The following is a 22,282-nucleotide window of genomic DNA, read 5'->3' on the forward strand; positions in this document are numbered from 1 at the left end:
ATACTAGCATGCACAAGGTGAGCATTTACTTTTAGTAATTGAAATGAAAAGTATGGTTTATACCTCTATGAATGATAATAATAAATCTTATGAGAGAAACTTATTAAGCTTCTAAAATATAAGCAATGATTCCTTAATATTATCAACAAAGAAAAAATGAGAAAAAATCCTTTATATTCAGGATAAGAAATGAGTTGATAAAGTTCAATTCTAGATAAAGTAATGTTCAAGTATCTTTCCTTAAGTTTCACGCACTCACACAAACACTCTAAAATATATATACAATGTTCCAACACACACGCAATATTGTCCAGCAAGGAGGAGGTTAATTCAGTGTAATACAGCTCAGGTAAGTAATGACACTTAGCGTTATATTTGGAAACCTTAAACTTTGTATACAATACGATACCAATACCAGCGTGGTGACAAGACCAGATTAACCCAGAAGCGATGGTGTAGCGTGGAGAGCGGTATTAACAGCAGAGTAAGTGCTAAACCGGAGAATATTAGAGAGCGGCGTTCCGGTAGCAGCTTGTGTGAGTGCGGCTTCAGCCGCGTGTGATTGAGTTCCGGTAGCGTAGGAATATGATTAGAAGTCTCAGTCCAAAAGGAATCAGGAAAGAAGTGCAGCAAACTTTGAGATAAAAACAGCCTTCAAAAATAAAAATACTTAAGACCTGAAAGGGAAAAATAAACTGCTTGGAATAAGCAGTAGCACAGGATGAGAGAATCCACTTTAATTTTCAGGCACTGAGTAATGGAAAAGCACTTCCTTAAATAGGAGGAAGTGTTGATAGTCAGAAAGTCTTAAAGGGATATCACATCCCCCCCTTCTCAGGGAATCACCCCGGGGATTCCAGACCAGGTTTAAGGGGGTAACGATGATGAAATGACTTCACCAGACGAGGGGCATGAACTTCTGAATGAAGATGCCAGGAATCATCCTCTGGACCATAACCCTTCCATCTGATGAGATATTCTAATCTTTGTCGTCGAATCCTAGAATCCAGTATTGATTCAACCTCAAATTCCTCTGGAAGATCCACTGAGATAGGAGGCGGAAGATCAACTGTCGTGCGTGTCATTGAATTAAAAGGTTTCAATAATGAAATATGGAAGGTGGGATGAAACTTGTAGTCCTTGGGTAACGTGAGCTTGACCACATTGGGATTTATTATCTGCTCTACAGGGTAAGGTCCCAGAAACTGGTTAGCCAGTTTCTTGCTAGGGACCTGAAGTTTGAGGTTTTTAGTAGAGAGTAATACTAGGTCACCTATTTTATATTCAGGTCCAATCGAATGTTTCCGATCATAGTATTTCTTTTGGTATTCCTTAGCTTTGGCTAGATGTTTTTTCAATACTCTCAATCGATCTTGAAGTTTGGAAGAAAAATCTAAAGCTGAAGGGGAATTCACTGTTTTGTGGGACAAGGTTATAGTGTTAGGATGGTACCCATAAGTTGCGAAGAAGGGGGATGTTTTGGTTGAGGAACAGAATGAATTATTATGAGTAAATTCAGCCATAGGAAGGTAAATTAGCCAGTCATCTTGTAAATGTGAAATATAACAACGTAAAAAGTGTTCAATGGTCTGGTTGAGTCTTTCTGTCAACCCATTTGTCTGAGGATGAAAAGCAGTAGTGTAGCGATGATCAATTTTCAGTAGCTTACACAAAGATCTCCAGAAGGAAGAGGTGAATTGGGTACCCCTATCAGTAATAATATTAGAGGGTAAACCGTGTAGTCTTACAACCTGATCAAGAAATACTTTGGCTGTAGTCATGGCAGTTGGTAATCCCTTAAGTGGAATAAAATGAGCCAGTCTTGTTAAATGGTCGACTACTACCATGATAGTGTTATATTGTTGTGATGCAGGTAACTCCACTATAAAATCCATGGCAATAGTACTCCATGGTTTATCTGGAATGGGCAGAGGTCTAAGTAACCCTATGGGTTTTTTATGTTCAATTTTATTTCTAGCGCAATTCTCACACCTAGAGACGTAATCATAAATGTATTTATTCATCCCTGGCCACCAAAACTTACGACGGGTAAGTTCAATGGTTTTCTGTATCCCTGGGTGACCAGATATGGTGTCATCATGGGTATGTGTGAGAATGGAAGACCTTATTTTCTCAGGTATGTATAACTTTTCTTCATGATAAAAAAGACCTGTAGTAGGATCTTTAGAACAATTCTGTAGTGGTATTGAATCATGTTTTAGAGCAGTGTAAATCTCTTCTTCTAAGGGTGTTAAAGTACCTATTATCTTTTCCGGAGGGATAGTGAAGTTAGGTTGTTCATGAGGAAGTAACTCATAAATACGAGAAAGTGCATCTGCCTTTGTGTTTTGACTCCCAGGTTTATAAGTTATTAGAAAGTTAAAGCGATCTAAAAAGAGTGACCACCTTGCTTGTCTAGCTGTTAAAGTCTTATTCTTTTTTAAGTATTCTAAATTTTTATGATCAGTATAAATAAGGAATGGAATTACTGATCCTTCTAGTAGGTGTCTCCATTGTTCTAGAGAACACTTAATAGCAAGGAGTTCTTTGTCTCCAACACTATAGTTAGCTTCAGCACAAGTCAACTTTCTTGAATAGAACGCAATGGGATGAACTTCACCTGTCTCCTTATTTTGTTGGGAAAGAACAGCCCCTATGCCTGTATTAGATGCATCAACTTCCAACAGGAACTGTTGATCAAATTTAGGCAGTGTTAGTATTGGCGCTGTTGTGAACATTTCCTTAAGACTATCAAAAGTCTTCTGGGCTTGTTCAGACCACTTAAAGCGCTGTTTTATACTAGTTAATTGTGTTAATGGTTTTATCACTGAGGAGAAGTTTTTTATAAATTTACGGTAATAATTTGCGAAACCAATAAATCGCTGTAATGCTTTTACTGTAGTGGGTTTAGGCCAGTCTTTAATTGCGGCTACTTTTTCAGGATCCATTTCTATTTTGTTTGGGGTAATTATATAACCCAAAAATTTTATTTTAGAGACATGAAAAACACATTTTTCTAGCTTTGCATATAACTTATGCTCCTTGAGACGAGTAAGAACCCACCTAACATGTTTTTCATGTTCTATGGGAGATTTCAAATAAATCAGAATATAATCTAGATATATGATGACACAGATATCCATTAGATCATGAAAAATCTCGTTGATAAAATGTTGGAAGGTTGCGGGAGCATTGCTTAAACCAAAGGGCATTACGTTATACTGGAAAAGACCATAGCGGGTTCTGAACGCGGTTTTCCATTCGTGCCCTTCCTTTATGCGAATAAGATTATAAGCGCCCTTTAGATCTAATTTCGAGTAGATCGTGGCCTCATTTAATCTTTCGAGTAACTCTGGTATGAGAGGTAAAGGATACCTATTTTTAATTGTTATTTCATTCAATGCCCTGTAGTCAATAATAGGTCTTATTGTTCCATCTTTGTTGCGTACTAAAAACAGTCCTGCAGCAGCAGGGGATGTTGAGTGTGAGATGAACCCTTTTCGCAAGTTTTCATCTAAATATGATCTTAGATATACCAATTCTTCTTGCGAAAGAGGGTAAATCTTACCATGTGGTATTTGAGATCCCGGTATTAAATCAATGGGACAGTCAAATTCCCTATGTGGTGGGAGGTTTTCTGCCTCCTTGAGGTCAAATACCTCTGCCAGGTCCTGATAAATTTGTGGTAGCTCATGTTCTATAGTAGAGATTACCTGATAGGGAAAACAAGTCTTTATACAATAATCAGAGTCAAATTTTACTTGTGGTGATAACCAGTCAATATGAGGATTATGTATTTGTAACCAGCTAAAACCTAAAATAATAATATGCATGTAGATAGGTATGAGGTCAAAAGTAATATATTCGGAATGTCCTTGGTCAGTTGTTACGAGTAAAGGGATTGTCTGATGAGTAATGGAGCCCTGTTGTATAATAGAACCATCAATAAGTTTAACTGAAACAGGATGTGTCTTGACAACAGTTGGAATTTTATTGAGCTTAACATATGCTATATCTATATAATTTCCTGACGCCCCAGAATCAATCAAAGCGTTAGAGCGCACTTTTTTCTGATCCCACTGTAAAGAAAAGGTGAGAGTGAGATGGGGGTTTTGAGTAATGTGAAAAATATTGTGATTGAAACTACCCTTACCCTTTTTTTTTCTCAATAGAGATGGACAATTTGTGACGGAGTGGTCTTTTTGTCCACAATAAAGACAGAGATTTTCTAATCTGCGTCTAGTTTTTTCCTCTGGGGTTAGAGGACCCCTTATAGTTCCAATTTCCATAGGAACCTGGTTTGAAACAGCTTTTTCCATGGTTGTAAAACAGCTTTTTCAGCCTTTCTTTCACGTAACCTTCGGTCCAAAGTGGTGCTTAATTTCATCAACCCATTCAGTGTGTCAGGCATCTCTAATCGTGACAATTCATCTTTAAGGGATTCTGAGAGACCCAATCTGAATTGGTTCTTTAAGCTGATCTCGTTCCATTGAGAGTCATCTATCCACATTTGAAATTCAGTAATATATTCTTCAATGTTTCTTTTCCCCTGTTTCATAGATCTTAATTTATTTTCAGCTGTTATTTGAGTGTGGGAATCCTCATACAAGGCAGTCATAGCTAGAAAAAATTCTTCAAGCGAATCCAATATTGAATGTTCACTTTCAAAGAATCTATTGGCCCAGGAGCGTGGCTCCCCCTGGAGGAAGGAAATAGTGGTACAGACCTTTATCCTTTCACTATGGTATGTTTTAGGTCTAAGTGAGAAAAGAAGTTTACATGCACTTTTAAAATCCCTGAATTCGCTGCGTTTGCCAGAAAATGGTTGTGGGTATTGTATGTGAGGTTCAGCAATTCCTGCTTCTTTCCCTGACATACAATCTTTTATTAGGGTTTTGAGAGCTTTATTTTCAGTTTGTACCTCTGTTAAGGCTCTAGCAAGATATTCTAATTTTTGATAAATATTAGAAAATTCATTTTTAATTTCATTAGGATCCATCTTCCAAAATAAAAAAAAAAAAACTTTATTTTTAAGGCCTGAAAATTCTGTGATAATTTTGTCTCACCAAACTTCAGAGATTATAATAAAAAATAAAATAAATGGAATGTAGCTCTATTCTTGTAGACAGCAAGTAAATATAACTTAATATACTAGCATGCACAAGGTGAGCATTTACTTTTAGTAATTGAAATGAAAAGTATGGTTTATACCTCTATGAATGATAATAATAAATCTTATGAGAGAAACTTATTAAGCTTCTAAAATATAAGCAATGATTCCTTAATATTATCAACAAAGAAAAAATGAGAAAAAATCCTTTATATTCAGGATAAGAAATGAGTTGATAAAGTTCAATTCTAGATAAAGTAATGTTCAAGTATCTTTCCTTAAGTTTCACGCACTCACACAAACACTCTAAAATATATATACAATGTTCCAACACACACGCAATATTGTCCAGCAAGGAGGAGGTTAATTCAGTGTAATACAGCTCAGGTAAGTAATGACACTTAGCGTTATATTTGGAAACCTTAAACTTTGTATACAATACGATACCAATACCAGCGTGGTGACAAGACCAGATTAACCCAGAAGCGATGGTGTAGCGTGGAGAGCGGTATTAACAGCAGAGTAAGTGCTAAACCGGAGAATATTAGAGAGCGGCGTTCCGGTAGCAGCTTGTGTGAGTGCGGCTTCAGCCGCGTGTGATTGAGTTCCGGTAGCGTAGGAATATGATTAGAAGTCTCAGTCCAAAAGGAATCAGGAAAGAAGTGCAGCAAACTTTGAGATAAAAACAGCCTTCAAAAATAAAAATACTTAAGACCTGAAAGGGAAAAATAAACTGCTTGGAATAAGCAGTAGCACAGGATGAGAGAATCCACTTTAATTTTCAGGCACTGAGTAATGGAAAAGCACTTCCTTAAATAGGAGGAAGTGTTGATAGTCAGAAAGTCTTAAAGGGATATCACAGATCTATTAATATTGATTGCTGTTGCCAACCTTGCTGTGTTTATAGGACTACTCTTCTGGATTTTGATTCTGACTCCTTTTGACTGGATTCCTTTGACCTTTGGCCTGGACTGTGTTTAATCTTCTTCTTAATAAATTAAGTACCTTTTTCTGTCCACCCATTGCTGACCTTTGGCTACAACTTTGACCTTGGCTTTGACTATCCTTTCAAGGAAATCAGGGCGGTTCTTGAAATATTTGAAGACTGGACTCAGCACCACCCTGGCCCTTAATCCACACCCGGCCCTTATTTTAAGCCCCCTACTTTGCCTAGGGTCTCTTTTCAGCTGCCACAGGCCCCCTCACCCTCGTCAGGAGCATAGCAGCCTTGAAGAAATGCCCTAAGCATGTGCACAAGGTATGCTCCGTGATCTCCCTGACAAAGGATATTGTCCTACAGCAACGGCGGCCCAGTGGGCCAATCTGGCACTGAGGACACGTCCTGGGTCCTACCCTCCATGCTGGGATTGTGTTCATTAAGTTACTTTGCAACGTTAGGGTCCCTTCTTGGATAGACATGATACTACCTGTGACATACCCCTATAATCTAACTGATTTAGGCCTGAGGAAACGGTGCTGTGTCAATGAGAAACGCGTTGCTGTTGTTTTAATTTAAGTTTTAATAAACTTTTAAACTTTATTCTGCTGCTGTTATCATTCTCATCCACTTCTGGATCCACCTCCTGTGATAATCCGGTTGGGACTCTACTCCACGGCCTACTGCCAGCGTGTTGTGGTTCCCTGGACTCTTTTGATTGTAGGACGAGGATTACTCCTGCTGCTGAGCTGTGTGTGAGTCTGCCGGATGACTCTTTGGATCCTGCTTGCCTGTTTAGCACTGGTTGTGCTTTCCTTCATCTGAGTAGGGCTGATTAACCCTTTCATCCCTGCTGAGTGACATACTGATCTGTACCATGGGGTGCCTTCTATCTTTGTTTCTAACTGATAGCAAAATGCTAAAAACTATCCGGTACTTTGGCCAAGTTTTTTTTTTTCTCTGAAATTCCCAGTAGCGAAGCAACTGAAAATATCACAATTTCAGAATGGAATTACAGGAAAAGGGGGAAAAAATAATAATGAAAGTATGTATATATATATATACAATTTAGCATTTCATATATAAAATTGGTAAATGTCCCTTTAATGTATGAGAGTAGGTGCTGTATGCAGACATAAGCTACTATGCAGTCAGTAAGAACCCCTGAACAAAAAGAATATACATTCATGTACGCAATTACAGCGATTAGACTAACATGATGTTAGAGTTTATGAAAAGATGTGTAATATTATCCTCCCAGAAAACAGAGAGGCTGCTGCAATACAAAACTTTTATTTAAATATAATAGTCAAATTTGCATTAGTATAAAGGAAAGTTACATTTCATCATTTTATTTAATTGTACAAATGTAAATTTATTGAAGAAAAATATTATCAATAGATCAATATCAACATAATTTTAGCCTTCTGTAATGTTAATGAATGTTACTTTTTATATTCTGAGTGTCCCTTCTGTTTTAAAAAATGAATATGGTAGAGGTATTTTTTAAGCATTGCATTTTTATTTTTGTTTTTAAAAATTGTAATACCAAAAAAAATGTGTAAATTGATGTAGGCGTATAGGTGTAACCAACCACGTGTGGCACTGTCAGTTACATTTTATTAAAACATTCAAGACTCTCGTATAATTAACGGGAAATAAATGATTAATTATTGCTACACTGCATATGACAAATATGTATCTTTTGTTTTTAACTATGTGTTTTTAATAAAAGTAATTTTAAGTGACCAACATTGGAGAACTTTGAAATTGTGATCTGTAGAGTTGGAAGTGGACACTTTCCCTATACCGTTGCTGGGACACTGATTTCCCATTCTGTGTTGAACAGCACAATAAGGTGCTGCTTCTTTTGTGAGTATATATGCTATTTGTATATGCTGTAGAGGATTGTTTCTCAACCGCGGTCCTCAAGTAACCCCCAACCGGCCAGGTTTTCATTATGGCTGAACCAGTGCACAGGTGAATTAATCAGATGATAGGGTGAGAGCAGGTTAGTAACCATGGTTACTGATCAGCTGATTACTTCACCTGTGCACTGGTTCAGCTATAATGTTGGAGGTACTTGAGGACTGTGGTTGAGAAACACTGCTTTGATCTGCAATATAAATTATTTATACAACTCATTACTTTGGCTAATGAAGGCTGTGGTTGGCTGCAAAGTCAGATCCAGACATATTTAAATATTTTATTATTTCGTCAATGAAAATAATCCATAAATCTAATATTGTCTATGAAGATATAAAGATCTCTGGAATCAGGGATTTAGTTAAAAAAATGTTGAATTATCGGAGAACAAATTGATACAAAAAGAAAGGGAACCGTGTAGTTAAAAAATCAGTTTACCTTCAAATAAATCTTTAGCATCAAATATTGTAGCTTGTTGTCTTGACAACTCATGAGTTCGCTCCATCATTTTTCGTGCTGCTTCAAAAAGTGATTCAAAATTGCCAGAGAAATAGGGACCAAAGAGCGGAGATCTTTCCTTGCGGATTAATATACTAGAAATTGGGAAGCTGGGGCGCTGGAAGGGAAATATATTCCTTTGGGGTTCTCGAAGTCTGCCAAAATATGGTTTAGGAAACAGCGACTGCATGTGCTCAAAGGCTTTAATGCTTTCATGAAAGATTTCATCCACGCTGCCCTCCAGAATGCTGTAGCCATCTTCTAAGTCTCCCAAGGTCAGGTGCTGCTGTTCGTCTTCTCTTGCAAGGTTATCTAGTTTTTCTCCATTAAACAAAACCGAAAATGGAGACGACCTATTCAAGAACTCTTCAAACTGCAAAACAAACAGAACACAAAAGGCAGATAAACCTCCAAGAGATTATGCTGGCTATGAGGATAGATAAATATTGCTATTTAACATTCAAATTGTAGAAAGAACATTCCCTTTTACATTTGTTCTGCCAATGGAACGTTTCTGTGCAATGAATGTTAACTTTATGGTAACATTTAAACGGACATGCAACCTACATTTATTTGTGTAATTTAGATACAGCACACAATTTAAATCAGTTAATTTCTATTATCAAATTTACTTTATTCTTTTGGTATCCTTTAAGGCAGTGTTTTTCAACCACTGTGCCGTGGCACACTAGTGTGCCGTGAGAGATCCTCAGGTGTGCCGCGGCAGACTGACAACAGTGCGGGGGTGTCCCTCTTTCAAATCAATATGTCATGTATAGTTTGTAGGAGGCATGGCATGACAGCACAGTACAGTGTATATATATATATATATATATATATATATACACTGTATATATATAACCTGTATTAGGCTACAATGTGTGATTTTGTAAAATTTTGGGATGGTGGTGTGCCACAGGATTTTTTTATGTAAAAAAGTGTGCCACGGCAAAAAAAAGGTTGCAAATCACTGCTTTAAGGTGCATCCACATGCCTGGTAAACTATATGGCTTCAGTTTTTTGGAAGAATGTTTTTAACTACAGGGATATTATAAATTAATTAAAGAGACATGAAACCCAATTTACTTCTATTATCAATTTTACTTCAATTTCTTGGTATTTATTGAAGAAAGAGCAATATACTACTGGGAGCTAATCATACATTGGTAAATAAATAACAAGAGACATTTATCAGCAGCTAGCTCCCAGTTCCTGAGCCTACCTAGACTTGCTTTTACACCAGGGGCAAAAGCGAGCGGGAACGCATGGGAATGGAGTTCCTGCACTGTTTTTTGCAGGTGGAACTAAGTTCCCTCTGGACATAGAACAGAAAAGCTTCAGTAAACACTGCTGCTGCTGATGGAAGGAGCTGGAGCACAGTCTCGTTAGAGGGATAGTGAGATCCTCTAGTAATGGGCAGCAACACTCCCTACAACACACTACATGCAAGCCTGTCAACGGTCCTGCTGTGTGATTACCCCGCACTTTGTGCATCACATGGTTCTTACATTTCTGTGTGGCTTTTCTGGGATAATTTAGCTCCCCTCAGCAGAAAAAGGACTATTGCACCTCAAATGGGTGAGACTCTGTGACAGAGAAGGATTCTCAGGCCCTAAGGCAACCATGCAACCCTTCATTTGTTTTAATTTGCTTTCATTAAAGGGACAGTCAACATTAGAATTTTTGTTGTTTAAAAAGATAGATAATCCCTTTATTACCCATTTCCCAGTTTTGCATAACCAACACTGTTATATTAATATACTTTTTACCTCTGTGATTAACTTGTATGTAAGCCTCTTCTGACAGCCCCCTGATCACATGACTTTTTATTTATTATCTATTGACTTGCATTTTAGCCAATTAGTGCAGTGTCTGCCACAAACCACGGGCGTGATCACAATGTTATCTATATGGCTCACATGAACTAGCTCCCCTTGTTGTGAAAAGCAAATAAAAAAGCATGTGATAAGAGGCGGCCTTCAAGGGCTTAGAAATTATCATATGAGCCTTCCTAGGTTTAGCTTTCAACTAAGAATACCAAAAGAACAAAGCTAAATTGGTGATAAAAGTAAATTGGAAAGTTGTTTAAAATGACATGCCCTATTTTGGACTTGACTGTCCCTTTAACCAAAGTGTATAGATTATATACATATAAATACAGTGTGTGTATATATATAAAAAAAGTCGCCTAGATTTAGAGTTCTGCGGTAGCCGTCAAAACCAGCGTTAGAGGCTCCTAACACTGGTTTTTACCGCCCGCTGGTATTTAGAGTCAGTCAGGAAAGGGTCTAACGCTCACTTTCCAGCCGCGATTTTCAATGGGATCTTTCTAACGCCGGTATTTAGAGTCTTGGCTGAAGTGAGCGTTAGAAATCTAACGACAAGACTCAAGCCGCAGAAAAAAACCAGGAGTTAAGAGCTTTCTGGGCTAACGCCGGTTCATAAAGCTCTTAACTACTGTGCTCTAAAGTACACTAACACCCATAAACTACCTATGTACCCCTAAACCGAGGCCCCCCCACATCGCCGCCACTCTAATAAATTTTTTTAACCCCTAATCTGCCGACCGCACACCGCCGCCACCTACGTTATACTTATGTACCCCTAATCTGCTGCCCCTAACACCGCCGACCCCTATATTATATTTATTAACCCCTAATCTGCCCCCCTCAACGTCGCCGACACCTACCTACACTTATTAACCCCTAATCTGCCGACCGGACCTCGCCGCTACTATAATAAAGTTATTAACCCCTAATCCGCCTCAATAACCCTATAATAAATAGTATTAACCCCTAATCTGCCCTCCCTAACATCACCGACACCTAACTTCAAGTATTAACCCCTAATCTGCCGACCGGACCTCGCCGCTACTCTAATAAATGTATTAACCCCTAAAGCTAAGTCTAACCCTAACACTAACACCCCCCTAAGTTAAATATAATTTAAATCTAACGAAATAAATTAACTCTTATTAAATAAATTATTCCTATTTAAAGCTAAATACTTACCTGTAAAATAAACCCTAATATAGCTACAATATAAATAATTATTATATTGTAGCTATTTTAGGATTAATATTTATTTTACAGGCAACTTTGTAATTATTTTAACCAGGTACAATAGCTATTAAATAGTTGATAACTATTTAATAGCTACCTACTTAAAATAATTACAAAATTACCTGTAAAATAAATCCTAACCTAAGTTACAATTAAACCTAACACTACACTATCAATAAATTAATTAAATAAAATACCTACAAATAAATACAATTAAATAAACTAACTAAAGTACAAAAAATAAAAAAGAACTAAGTTACAAAAAAATAAAAAAATATTTACAAACATTAGAAAAATATTACAACAATTTTAAGCTAATTACACCTACTCTAAGCCCCCTAATAAAATAACAAAGCCCCCCAAAATAAAAAAAATGCCCTACCCTATTCTAAAATTAAAATAGAAAAGCTCTTTTACCTTACCAGCCCTGAAAAGGGCCTTTTGCGGGGCATGCCCCAAAGAATTCAGCTCTTTTGCCTGGAAAAAAAAACATACAATACCACCCCCCAACATTACAACCCACCACCCACATACCCCTAATCTAACCCAAACCCCCCTTAAATAAACCTAACACTAAGCCCCTGAAGATCTTCCTACCTTATCTTCACCACACCGGGTATCACCGATCCGTCCTGGCTCCGATGTCTTGATCCAAGCCCAAGCGGGGGGCTGAAGACATCCATCCTCCGGCTGAAGTCTTGATCCAAGCGGTGGCTGAAGAAGTCCATCTTCGGGCAGACGTCTTCATCCTATCCGGGCAGAAGAGGACATCCGGACCGGCAAACATCTTCATCCAAGCGGAATCTTCTATGTTCTTCCATCCGATGACGAGCGGCTCCATCTTGAAGACCTCCGGCGTGGATCCATCCTCTTCTTCCGACGACTAGACGACGAATGAAGGTTCCTTTAAGGGACGTCATCCAAGATGGCCTCCCTCGAATTCCGATTGGCTGATAGGATTCTATCAGCCAATCGGAATTAAGGTAGGAAAATTCAAGTTCAATCCAATTGGCTGATCCAATCAGCCAATCAGATTGAGCTCGCATTCTATTGGCTGTTCCGATCAGCTAATAGAATGTGAGCTCAATCTGATTGGCTGATCCAATCAGCCAATCGGATTGAACTTGAATCTGATTGGCTGATTCCATCAGCCAATCAGAATTTTCCTACCTTAATTCCGATTGGCTGATAGAATCCTATCAGCCAATCGGAATTCGAGGGACGCCATCTTGGATGGCGTCCCTTAAAGGAACCTTCAATTGTCGTCTAGTCGTCGGAAGAAGAGGATGGATCCGCGCCGGAGGTCTTCAAGATGAGCCGCTCGTCATCGGATGGAAGAACATAGAAGATGCCGCCTGGATGAAGATGTTTGCCAGTCCGGATGTCCTCTTCTGCCCGGATAGGATGAAGACGTCTGCCCGAAGATGGACTTCTTCAGCCGACGCTTGGATCAAGACTTCAGCCGGAGGATGGATTTCTTCAGCCCCCCGCTTGGGCTTGGATCAAGACATCGGAGCCAGGACGGATCGGTGATACCCGGTGTGGTGAAGATAAGGTAGGAAGATCTTCAGGGGCTTAGTGTTAGGTTTATTTAAGGGGGGTTTGGGTTAGATTAGGGGTATGTGGGTGGTGGGTTGTAATGTTGGGGGGGGGGGTATTGTATGTTTTTTTTTCCAGGCAAAAGAGCTGAATTCTTTGGGGCATGCCCCGCAAATGGCCCTTTTAAGGGCTGGTAAGGTGAAAGAGCTTTTCAATTTTAATTTTAGAATAGGGAAGGGCATTTTTTTATTTTGGGGGGCTTTGTTATTTTATTAGGGGGCTTAGAGTAGGTGTAATTAGTTTAAAATTGTTGTAATATTTTTCTAATGTTTGTAAATATTTTTTTATTTTTTGTAACTTAGTTCTTTTTTATTTTTTGTACTTTAGTTAGTTTATTTAATTGTATTTATTTGTAGGTATTGTATTTAATTAATTTATTGATAGTGTAGTGTTAGGTTTAATTGTAGATAATTGTAGGTATTTTATTTAAGTAATTTATTGATAGTGTAGTGTTAGGTTTAATTGTAACTTAGGTTAGTATTTATTTTACAGGTAATTTTGTAATTATTTTAAGTAGGTAGCTATTAAATAGTTATTAACTATTTAATAGCTATTGTACCTGGTTAAAATAAATACAAAGTTGCCTGTAAAATAAATATAAATCCTAAAATAGCTACAATATAATTATAATTTATATTGTAGCTATATTAGGGTTTATTTTACAGGTAAGTATTTATCTTTAAATAGGAATATTTTATTTAATAAGAATTATTTTATTTCGTTAGAATAAAATTATATTTAACTTAGGGGGGTGTTAGTGTTAGGGTTAGACTTAGCTTTAGGGGTTAATAAATTTATTTTAGTAGCGGTGAGGTCCGGTCGGCAGAGTAGGGGTTAATAATTGAAGTTAGGTGTCGGCGATGTTAGGGAGGGCAGATTAGGGGTTAATACTATTTCTTATAGGGTTATTGAGGCTGGAGTGAGGCGGATTAGGGGTTAATAACTTTATTATAGTAGCGGTGAGGTCCGGTCGGCAGATTAGGGGTTAATTATTGTAGGTAGCTGGCGGCGACGTTGTGGGGGGGCAGATTAGGGGTTAATAAATATAATATAGGGGTCGGCGGTGTTAGGGGCAGCAGATTAGGGGTACATAGGGATAACATAGGTTGCGGCTGTGTACGGAGCGGCAGATTATGGGTTAAAAAAAATATGCAGGTGTCAGCGATAGCGGGGGCGGCAGATTAGGGGTTAATAAGTGTAAGGTTAGGGGTGTTTAGACTCAGGGTACATGTTAGGGTGTTAGGTGCAGACTTAGAAACTGTTTCCCCATAGGAAACAATGGGGCTGCGTTAGGAGCTGAACGCTGCTTTTTTGCAGGTGTTAGGTTTTTTTCAGCTCAAACTGTCCCATTGTTTCCTATGGGGGAATCGTGCACGAGCACGTTTTTGAAGCTGGCCGCGTCCGTAAGCACCGCTGGTATTTAGAGTTGCAGTGTCGGTAAATTATGCTCTACGCTCCCTTTTTGGAGCCTAACGCAGCCATTCTGTGAACTCTAAATACCAGCGGTATTTAAAAGGTACGGGAGAAAAAAAGCATGTGTAGCTAACGCACCCCTTCTAACGCAAAACTCCAAATCTAGGCCAATATTAATTGTAAGGGGGGTGGAAGTCTTGGTGAGTTTCCACATTTTTTTTTTTGTAGGACTTGACCCCTGTTTTACACCAAAGGATACCAAGAGAATTAAGTAAATTAGATACAAGAGGTAAAATGGAAAGTTGTTTAAAATTGAATGGTCTGTCTGAATCATGAAAGAAAACATTTGGATTTCATGTCCCTTTAAATGTATTACAATAACTCACTAGACAAAGGGGTCAAAGTAGATGCTTGACCCAATATGGTTTTGTCAAACCAATTGCAAAGCAGAAAGCTAAAAAGTAATTTAATTCTTCCTTCTAAAAGTACAAAATTCCCGTTCTTCATTATTCATGCTGCATGTGCAAAAAATTAAAAAATCCAACTTTAAGCTAGTTCCTTTCTTCCCAATGCACAATTCTTTTGCTATGCTAAGCAATACAGCAAGGCTTAATAAGGTCATTTTCTGACGTTTGTCTTTGCAGTCCCCAATGAGTTAATGAGGTTTGAGTAGGAGTTGTTATGGGAAGAGTAAGGGTGACAAATGATTTTCTTATCAGAAAGTTTACTTGAAAAATAAATAAAATAGCAAGAATGCTTAACCAAGCTGAAATTTACTGTCACAGGGCCACATTACAAGTGGAGCGTTAATGTTTGCGCACGAGAGATAAGGGGTTTAGTGTTGGCGTTTGCGCTCGTAGGGTTTACCACTTGTATTATTAATTGAAAGTAAAGACAATGGGGCCGAATTATCAAGCTCTGACTGAACCACTGCTCCATAACTTGTCTGCCTGCTCTGAGGTGGCGGACCCGAAATCAACCCAATCGAATATGATCGGGTTGATTGACACCCCTGCTAGAGGCCGATTGGCTGCAATTCTGCAGGGGGTGGTATTGCCCCTGCTTGTGCAATGATAAATGCTGTCGGCATTTATCGATGTGCAGCGGACATGATACGCTACATTGTATCATGATCGCTCGCACTTTGATAAATATGCCCCAATGGCGCAATCATGATTTACGCTAGAATGATTACCGTGTCCTCAGAGCTCTGATGAATTGTTTTGTGAAACAAAAATGTGGCACAAAACACATCAAAAATAAATTTCAAAATATCTAATAAAAAATATTCAAAAAAATATTGCACACAAAATTTCAAAGATATAAGGTCTCAGGTGTTAGAAAAAAAAAAGGCAGGAAAAGGGCCTTAACATGTCTAAAAATGTAAATGTATGTGTATATATGTATTTATATGTGTATATATGTATTTTTATATATATATATGTGTGTGTGTGTCTGTACATATGTATTTATATGTGTATATATGTATTTATATGTGTATATATGTATTTATATGTGTATATATGTATTTACAGACATATCTACACATATAAACACAAACATACATATGTATACATTTATAGACATATATAGAAGGGCATTGGAGCCCTTTGCAGTTAAGTAGATGAAACCATGTAAAAACATTCTTCGGCAATATTCATATTTAATAAAGTCTTATACTGTGTATTTACTGTAATTATTTTACAATCCAATGTTCTGCACATAGCAGTATTTATAAATAGATATTCCTATATATATATATATATATATATATATATATATATATATATATATATATATATATATATATATATATATATATATATATATATATATGTGTATATATCTATACCTATATCTAATCGTGTTAGGTATAGATATATATTGTACCAAAATACCTTTATATATATATAGAAATATGTATTTTTGAATAAATAGAACATATTCTGCTATGTGAAGAACATTGGAATATGAAATATTCTTATTTTAATGTCGGGTTAGTGCACATGATAATATGCACCCGATATATAGTTCAGCTTTTTGCCCTCATCGGGTTAGTGCGCAAGCAAAAACTATTTACTTTCAACTCATAATACGAACGCAACCCGACAAGCAAAAAAACAAAAACAACTTTAAGCGCAGTCAATGCTAGAGCAGGAGCTTTAATTAGCACGCCACTTGTAATCTGGCCCCCAATTTCTCTGCACTTACCCTACGACCCACAAGTCCTGACCCGCTGCTGCATGTTTTGGTGTAAAACTTGACACATGTCTGTTTCAGGCAGGGCTTGCATTCTTCCCAGAGCGCAAGCATGGTGTCATTGCAGACTTCCTGCACCTCCGAGAGTTGTTGCTCCGTTTCTAGAGCTTGTTTAGCGGCTTCCTAGATTAAAAAAACAAACAAATAAAACAAAAAGAATTATAGAATACTTTTGTTACAGTTTTCAAGTAGATCTTATAAGGTTACAGAGCTGGTGCCAGGATTTTTGGTGAAGTTACATTTTGTGGACCCCACAAAAAAATGCATAACTTACCGTTTCTTTATAAAAATGTTTTATAGATGTGATAAAAAATGCTACAGCTAGCTATTTTATTTATGTTTTTTTTATGGGGGCACTATTCCTAAAAGGTTAGTAGCATTTGTATGAATATACATGAACATACTTATCTTGGCACGGGCAAGACCCTGGGATTTTATCCCCTTTACTAGAGTTGATAATAACTACATTTTGACAGACGTCAATATCTAGTGATACAATTCTTAAAGGTTCATTTTAAATACAAACTGGCACATAGTGAATAAGTCTATCTTAGTGGTGGAGAAGTAAGCTAGCCACCCCACCAAATCACCTATCACGCCCCCCTGGATCACCAATATCTGTGCATCTACTCTTCTACCCACCATAAAGTAGAAAAAACCCATAACTCCAGCCATGGGGCTCCCTGACTCAGTCACCAGGTTCCTGTCCGCTGCATGGATCTTCGCAAAATTAGTGTCACCTAAAAATGTAATTTTTGGAAGTGCCACTGGTCTAATATATGGGGTCAATGACAATTTTCCTATATTTGCTCTAATGATGAGGTTTTGGTTTGGGACAATATAGGAATCATGCTTTTAAATTGATCACCAATCCATTATGAATTCAGACGCTAAAACCTCACACAGCTGGGAATGAGTTGTCACTTGAAAACATCTCGAAAAGGTGTTTGGGACTGCATCAAGTGCCTATAGGTGTAAAATGTATTCAATTACTGAATAATGGTCTCAAAAACTTATATGTATCAAGAAGATGAAGCTAATTTTGGCTCCATGTTAAAAACAGGGCTTTTTTTTAGCGAGCCGTTAATGCATTTTGGCTCCAAGAAATACCCCAAAACTTTTGATTAGCTCAAAACTAAAAGTGCTGTTTTCCTGCAGAAATAGGTTAAACACATAGTAAAAGTGCAGATCCCAAGCAGAAGCTGACCCAATCAACAGCACTAGTCACACAATCCTGCGGTTTTAAAATGACCTGCTCTACTGAATAAGAGTATGTCATTTTCCCATTATAACAGACCTTTAATAGGACAATTCTACCACATTTTCTAATGCATTAGAGCATTTTTATATTGTTCTATTTATATAGCTGAATATGATGATGTAAAGATCTCTGAAAATGGAAATGAAACCTGTTTTTCTTTCATGATTCAGTTAGAGCACGCCGGTTTAAATAAAGTTACAATCTACTTCTATGATCAAATTTGTTTTATTCCCTTGGTATCGTTTGTTAAAGAAACACTACTGGGATATATGTGTAGGCATTAATCAGCAGCTAGCTCCCAGTAGTGCTCTGCTGCCTACCTATATGTGCTTTTCAACAAAGGATACCAAAAGAACAAAGCACATTACATAATAGAAGTACACTGTACAGTTGCATTTGCACATTAAAGTTGCATCCTCTATCTGAATTATGAAAGAACAACTTGGGTTTTATGTCCCTTTAAATAATGGTCTATCCATAGCCCTTGAGGATAAATGTTGGACAACCCTGGCTTTGAAGGTTTTATTTGTATCATCTGCTTCTCGTTGGGTGGCTATTATTCTACATAAAGCAACAATACATGATTTGACATCTGCCTAATGTATCTACAGATGTTGTTGTGATTAGTAAAGATATGGCACCTCTTTATTTCTCTTGCTTTCGTCAAGTGAGTGTATGATTTCCTGATGTTCTTGCCCTGTCTTGTCCATTAAGAGTTTCATCTTCTTCACACCATCCAGAGCATTCTCAAACTGAGTAGTGATATATTTACTTCCATCTGCCGACAGCTCTGCAATAAGACATGAGAGCAAAGATATGAATGCCGAGTATACGTTCATTCAACTCTACTTGCTTCAGTATCCTTTAAAGGGACATTAAACACTAAATAAATGCTAGATAGAATGATGCATTCAATGAAAAGATTAGTCTAAGAATAACATGTAGTTTCATTAGTTTTTTAAATATTGACAAAATAAGTGTAAAGTTTTAGGGGTAGATTTATGAAATGTCTGGCACGTATCATGTCCGCCTGTAGCTTATCATGTCCGCCTGACATCGCTAAATGCCGACAGCATATGCTGTCGGCATTTAACATTGCACAAGCATTTCTGGTGAAATGCTTGTGCAATGCTGCCCCTGCATATTTGCAGCCAATCGACTGCTAGCAGGGGTGTCAATTGCTGTCCGCCACCTCAGAGGTGGCAGATGAGTTAACGAGCAGCGGTCTTATGACCGCTGCTTCTTAACAAGTTTCAGACGGACCTGAAACTTCGGGGGTAGATTGCAGTATCCACTGATTGATTAATCTACCCCTTAGTGTCTATAAAACAATGGGAGCTGCCATGTTGTAACTTAGGTTACCTTCTCTGCTGTGGCCAATTAGGGACAGTTATAAATAGGTCACTAGAGTGTGCAGCCAATGGCTGTGTGGAAAATAACAGTGGTCTGCACTTCTTTTTTTACCAGGAAATAAAATGCTCACAATTTCAGAATGAAATTACAGAAAAAATGGGACAAGAAAATAAAAGTATTTTTTATATATATACAAATTGTCATTTTATATTACCATCTCAAAGTGTAATATATTTATTTATGCCAACACAAGTAGCCCTCATACATTTGCACTAATTCCCAATAGAAACGGTTACAGCATTAGGACCTTGATAACATTTTCAATGTAGTTTAGTGCCTAATGGAGCTTTAATTTTTAATTTAATCAATGGTGCTGGGTAACTTTCCAGCCTTTCCGATATTGAGAGGGACAGTTCTTCATTCTCCGTCCCAAAACCATGAACTAGACGTAGAAGTTTATTTAAATCTTACATGTATGAGGCTTTTAAAAGTTTTTGCCAGAATTCTCAAACATTGATGCTTTTCACCTAGATTACGAGTTTTGCGTTAGAGGCTATGCGGTGCTAATGAGCAGTTTTCCCTCAGCGCTCACTTACCTACAGCGCTGGTATTACGGGTTTTTACAAACCAGTTGTTAAAAGACAAGAAGTGAGCGTTGAGCAAAACTTTGCTCATTACCGCACTCTAATACCAGCGCTGCTTAAGTCAGCGGTGAGCTGGTGTATTGTGCTCGTGCACGATTTCCCCATAGGAATCAATGGGGAGAGCCGGCTGAAAGAAAGTCTAACACCTGCCAAAAAGCAGCGTAAAATTACCTAATGCAGCTAATTGATTCCTATGGGGAAATAAAATGTATGTTTACACCTAACACCCTAACATGAACCCCGAGTCTAAACACCCCTAATCTTACACTTATTAACCCCTAATCTGCCGCCCCCGACATCGCCGACACCTGCATTATATTATTAACCCCTAATCTGCCGCTCCGGACACCGCTGCCACCTACATTATACTTATTAACCCCTAATCTGCTGCCCCCAACATCGCTGACACCTACATTATATTTATTAACCCTACTCTGCTGCCCCCAATGTCACCACCACCTACCTAATCTTATTATCCCCTAATCTGCCACCCCCAACGTCGCCGCCATTATACTAAAGTTATTAACCCCTAAACCTAAGTCTAACCCTAACACCCCCTAACTTAAATATAATTTAAATAAATCTAAATAAAATTCCTATCATTAACTAAATTATTCCTATTTAAAACTAAATATTTAACTATAAAATAAACCCTAAGACAGCTACAATATAACTAATAGTTACATTGTAGCTATCTTAGGATTTATTTTTATTTTACAGGCAAGTTTGTATTTATTTTAACTAGGTAGAATAGTTATTAAATAGTTATTAACTATTTAATAACTACCTAGCTAAATGAAATACAAAAGTAAGTGGAAAATAAAACCTAACCTAAGTTACAATTACACCTAACACTACACTATAATTAAATAAATTAACTAAATTAAATACAATTAAATAAATTACATACAATTACCTAAATTAAATTAAATTAGCTAAAGTACAAAAAAAACAAAACACTAAATTACAGAAAATAATAAACAAATTACAGAAATTTAAACTAATTACACCTAATCTAATAGCCCTATTAAAATAAAAAGCCCCCCAAAATAAAAAAAAAAAACACTAGCCTAAACTAAACTACCAATAGCCCTTAAAAGGGCCTTTTGCGGGGCATTGCCCCAAAGTAATCAGCTCTTTTACCTGTAAAAAAAAATACAAACAACCCCCAACAGTAAAACCCACCACCCACACAAACAACCCCCCAAATAAAAACCTATCTAAAAAAACCTAAGCTCCCCATTGCCCTGAAAAGGGCATTTGGATGGCCATTGCCCTTGAAAGGGCAGTTAGCTCTTTTGCCGCCCAAAGTCCCTAACCTGAAAATAAAACCCACCCAATACACCCTTAAAAAAACCTAACACTAACCCCCTGAAGATCGACTTACCGGGAGACGTCTTCATCCAAGCCGGGCGAAGTGGTCCTCCAGACGGGCAGAAGTCTTCATCCAAGCCGGGCAGAAGTGGTCCTCCAGACGGCATCTTCTATCTTCATCCATCTGGCACGGAGCGGGTCCATCTTCAAGACATCTGACGCAGAGCATCCTCTTCATCCAATGACTAACACAGAATGAAGGTACCTTTAAGTGATGTCATCCAAGATGGCATCCCTTAGATTCCGATTGGCAATCAGAATTAAGGTAGAAAAAATCCTATTGGCTGATGCTTACCATCGACGCAGAAAAAAAAAGTTTGATTCAATTTTATGGGACTACTTACTTGATCACTTCATTAAATAAATTTGGTCTGACTGGGCAATTTCTAAACTTTGTTAAGCTTATTTATCAAAACCCAATTTCATATCTCACTATTAATAGTCTAAACTCCCCAATATAACATTACAAAAGGGAACAAGAAAGGGTTGCCCTCTCTCCCCCCTTTTTAACCTCGCTTTGGAACCCTTAGCAGTCTTATGTAGACTAGAATTGGAGGGTGTAGTCATCGGCAAGCAGAGATATGTATTATCTTCATACGCGGATGATATCCTTTTTTACATGGCTAATACTAAAAAAATATTCCTAGACTCCTAGATCTATTTGCGCTCTATAGTTCCTTCTCAGGGTATAAAATGAACTTCAATAACTCAGAGCTATTTTGGATCAGGAAAGGTAAAGACAGTCTTATATTAAATCCGTTTGTACAAACAGAAGATAAAATTAAATATTTAGGTATCTTTCTCGCTAGTGATCCTGGCAGATGGTATGATTTAAATTTTTCTCCC

General features: G+C 37.5%; 1 protein-coding gene across 1 annotated transcript in view; it reads right to left on the minus strand.

The window, feature by feature from the left end:
* The window catches only part of CLU (clusterin), an 85,108-nt gene that overhangs the window by 18,809 nt on the left and 44,017 nt on the right, over positions 1-22,282 (minus strand). The window contains exons 3-5 of the mRNA XM_053709499.1: positions 18,707-18,855; positions 16,757-16,927; positions 8,412-8,844 (exon numbers count right to left, since the gene is read on the minus strand). Coding sequence (XP_053565474.1) covers positions 8,412-8,844; positions 16,757-16,927; positions 18,707-18,855 — 753 coding nt within the window. The remainder of the gene's footprint in view (positions 1-8,411; positions 8,845-16,756; positions 16,928-18,706; positions 18,856-22,282) is intronic.

The sequence above is a fragment of the Bombina bombina genome, chromosome 4, assembly GCF_027579735.1.
Source record: "Bombina bombina isolate aBomBom1 chromosome 4, aBomBom1.pri, whole genome shotgun sequence".
Lineage (NCBI taxonomy): Eukaryota > Metazoa > Chordata > Amphibia > Anura > Bombinatoridae > Bombina > Bombina bombina.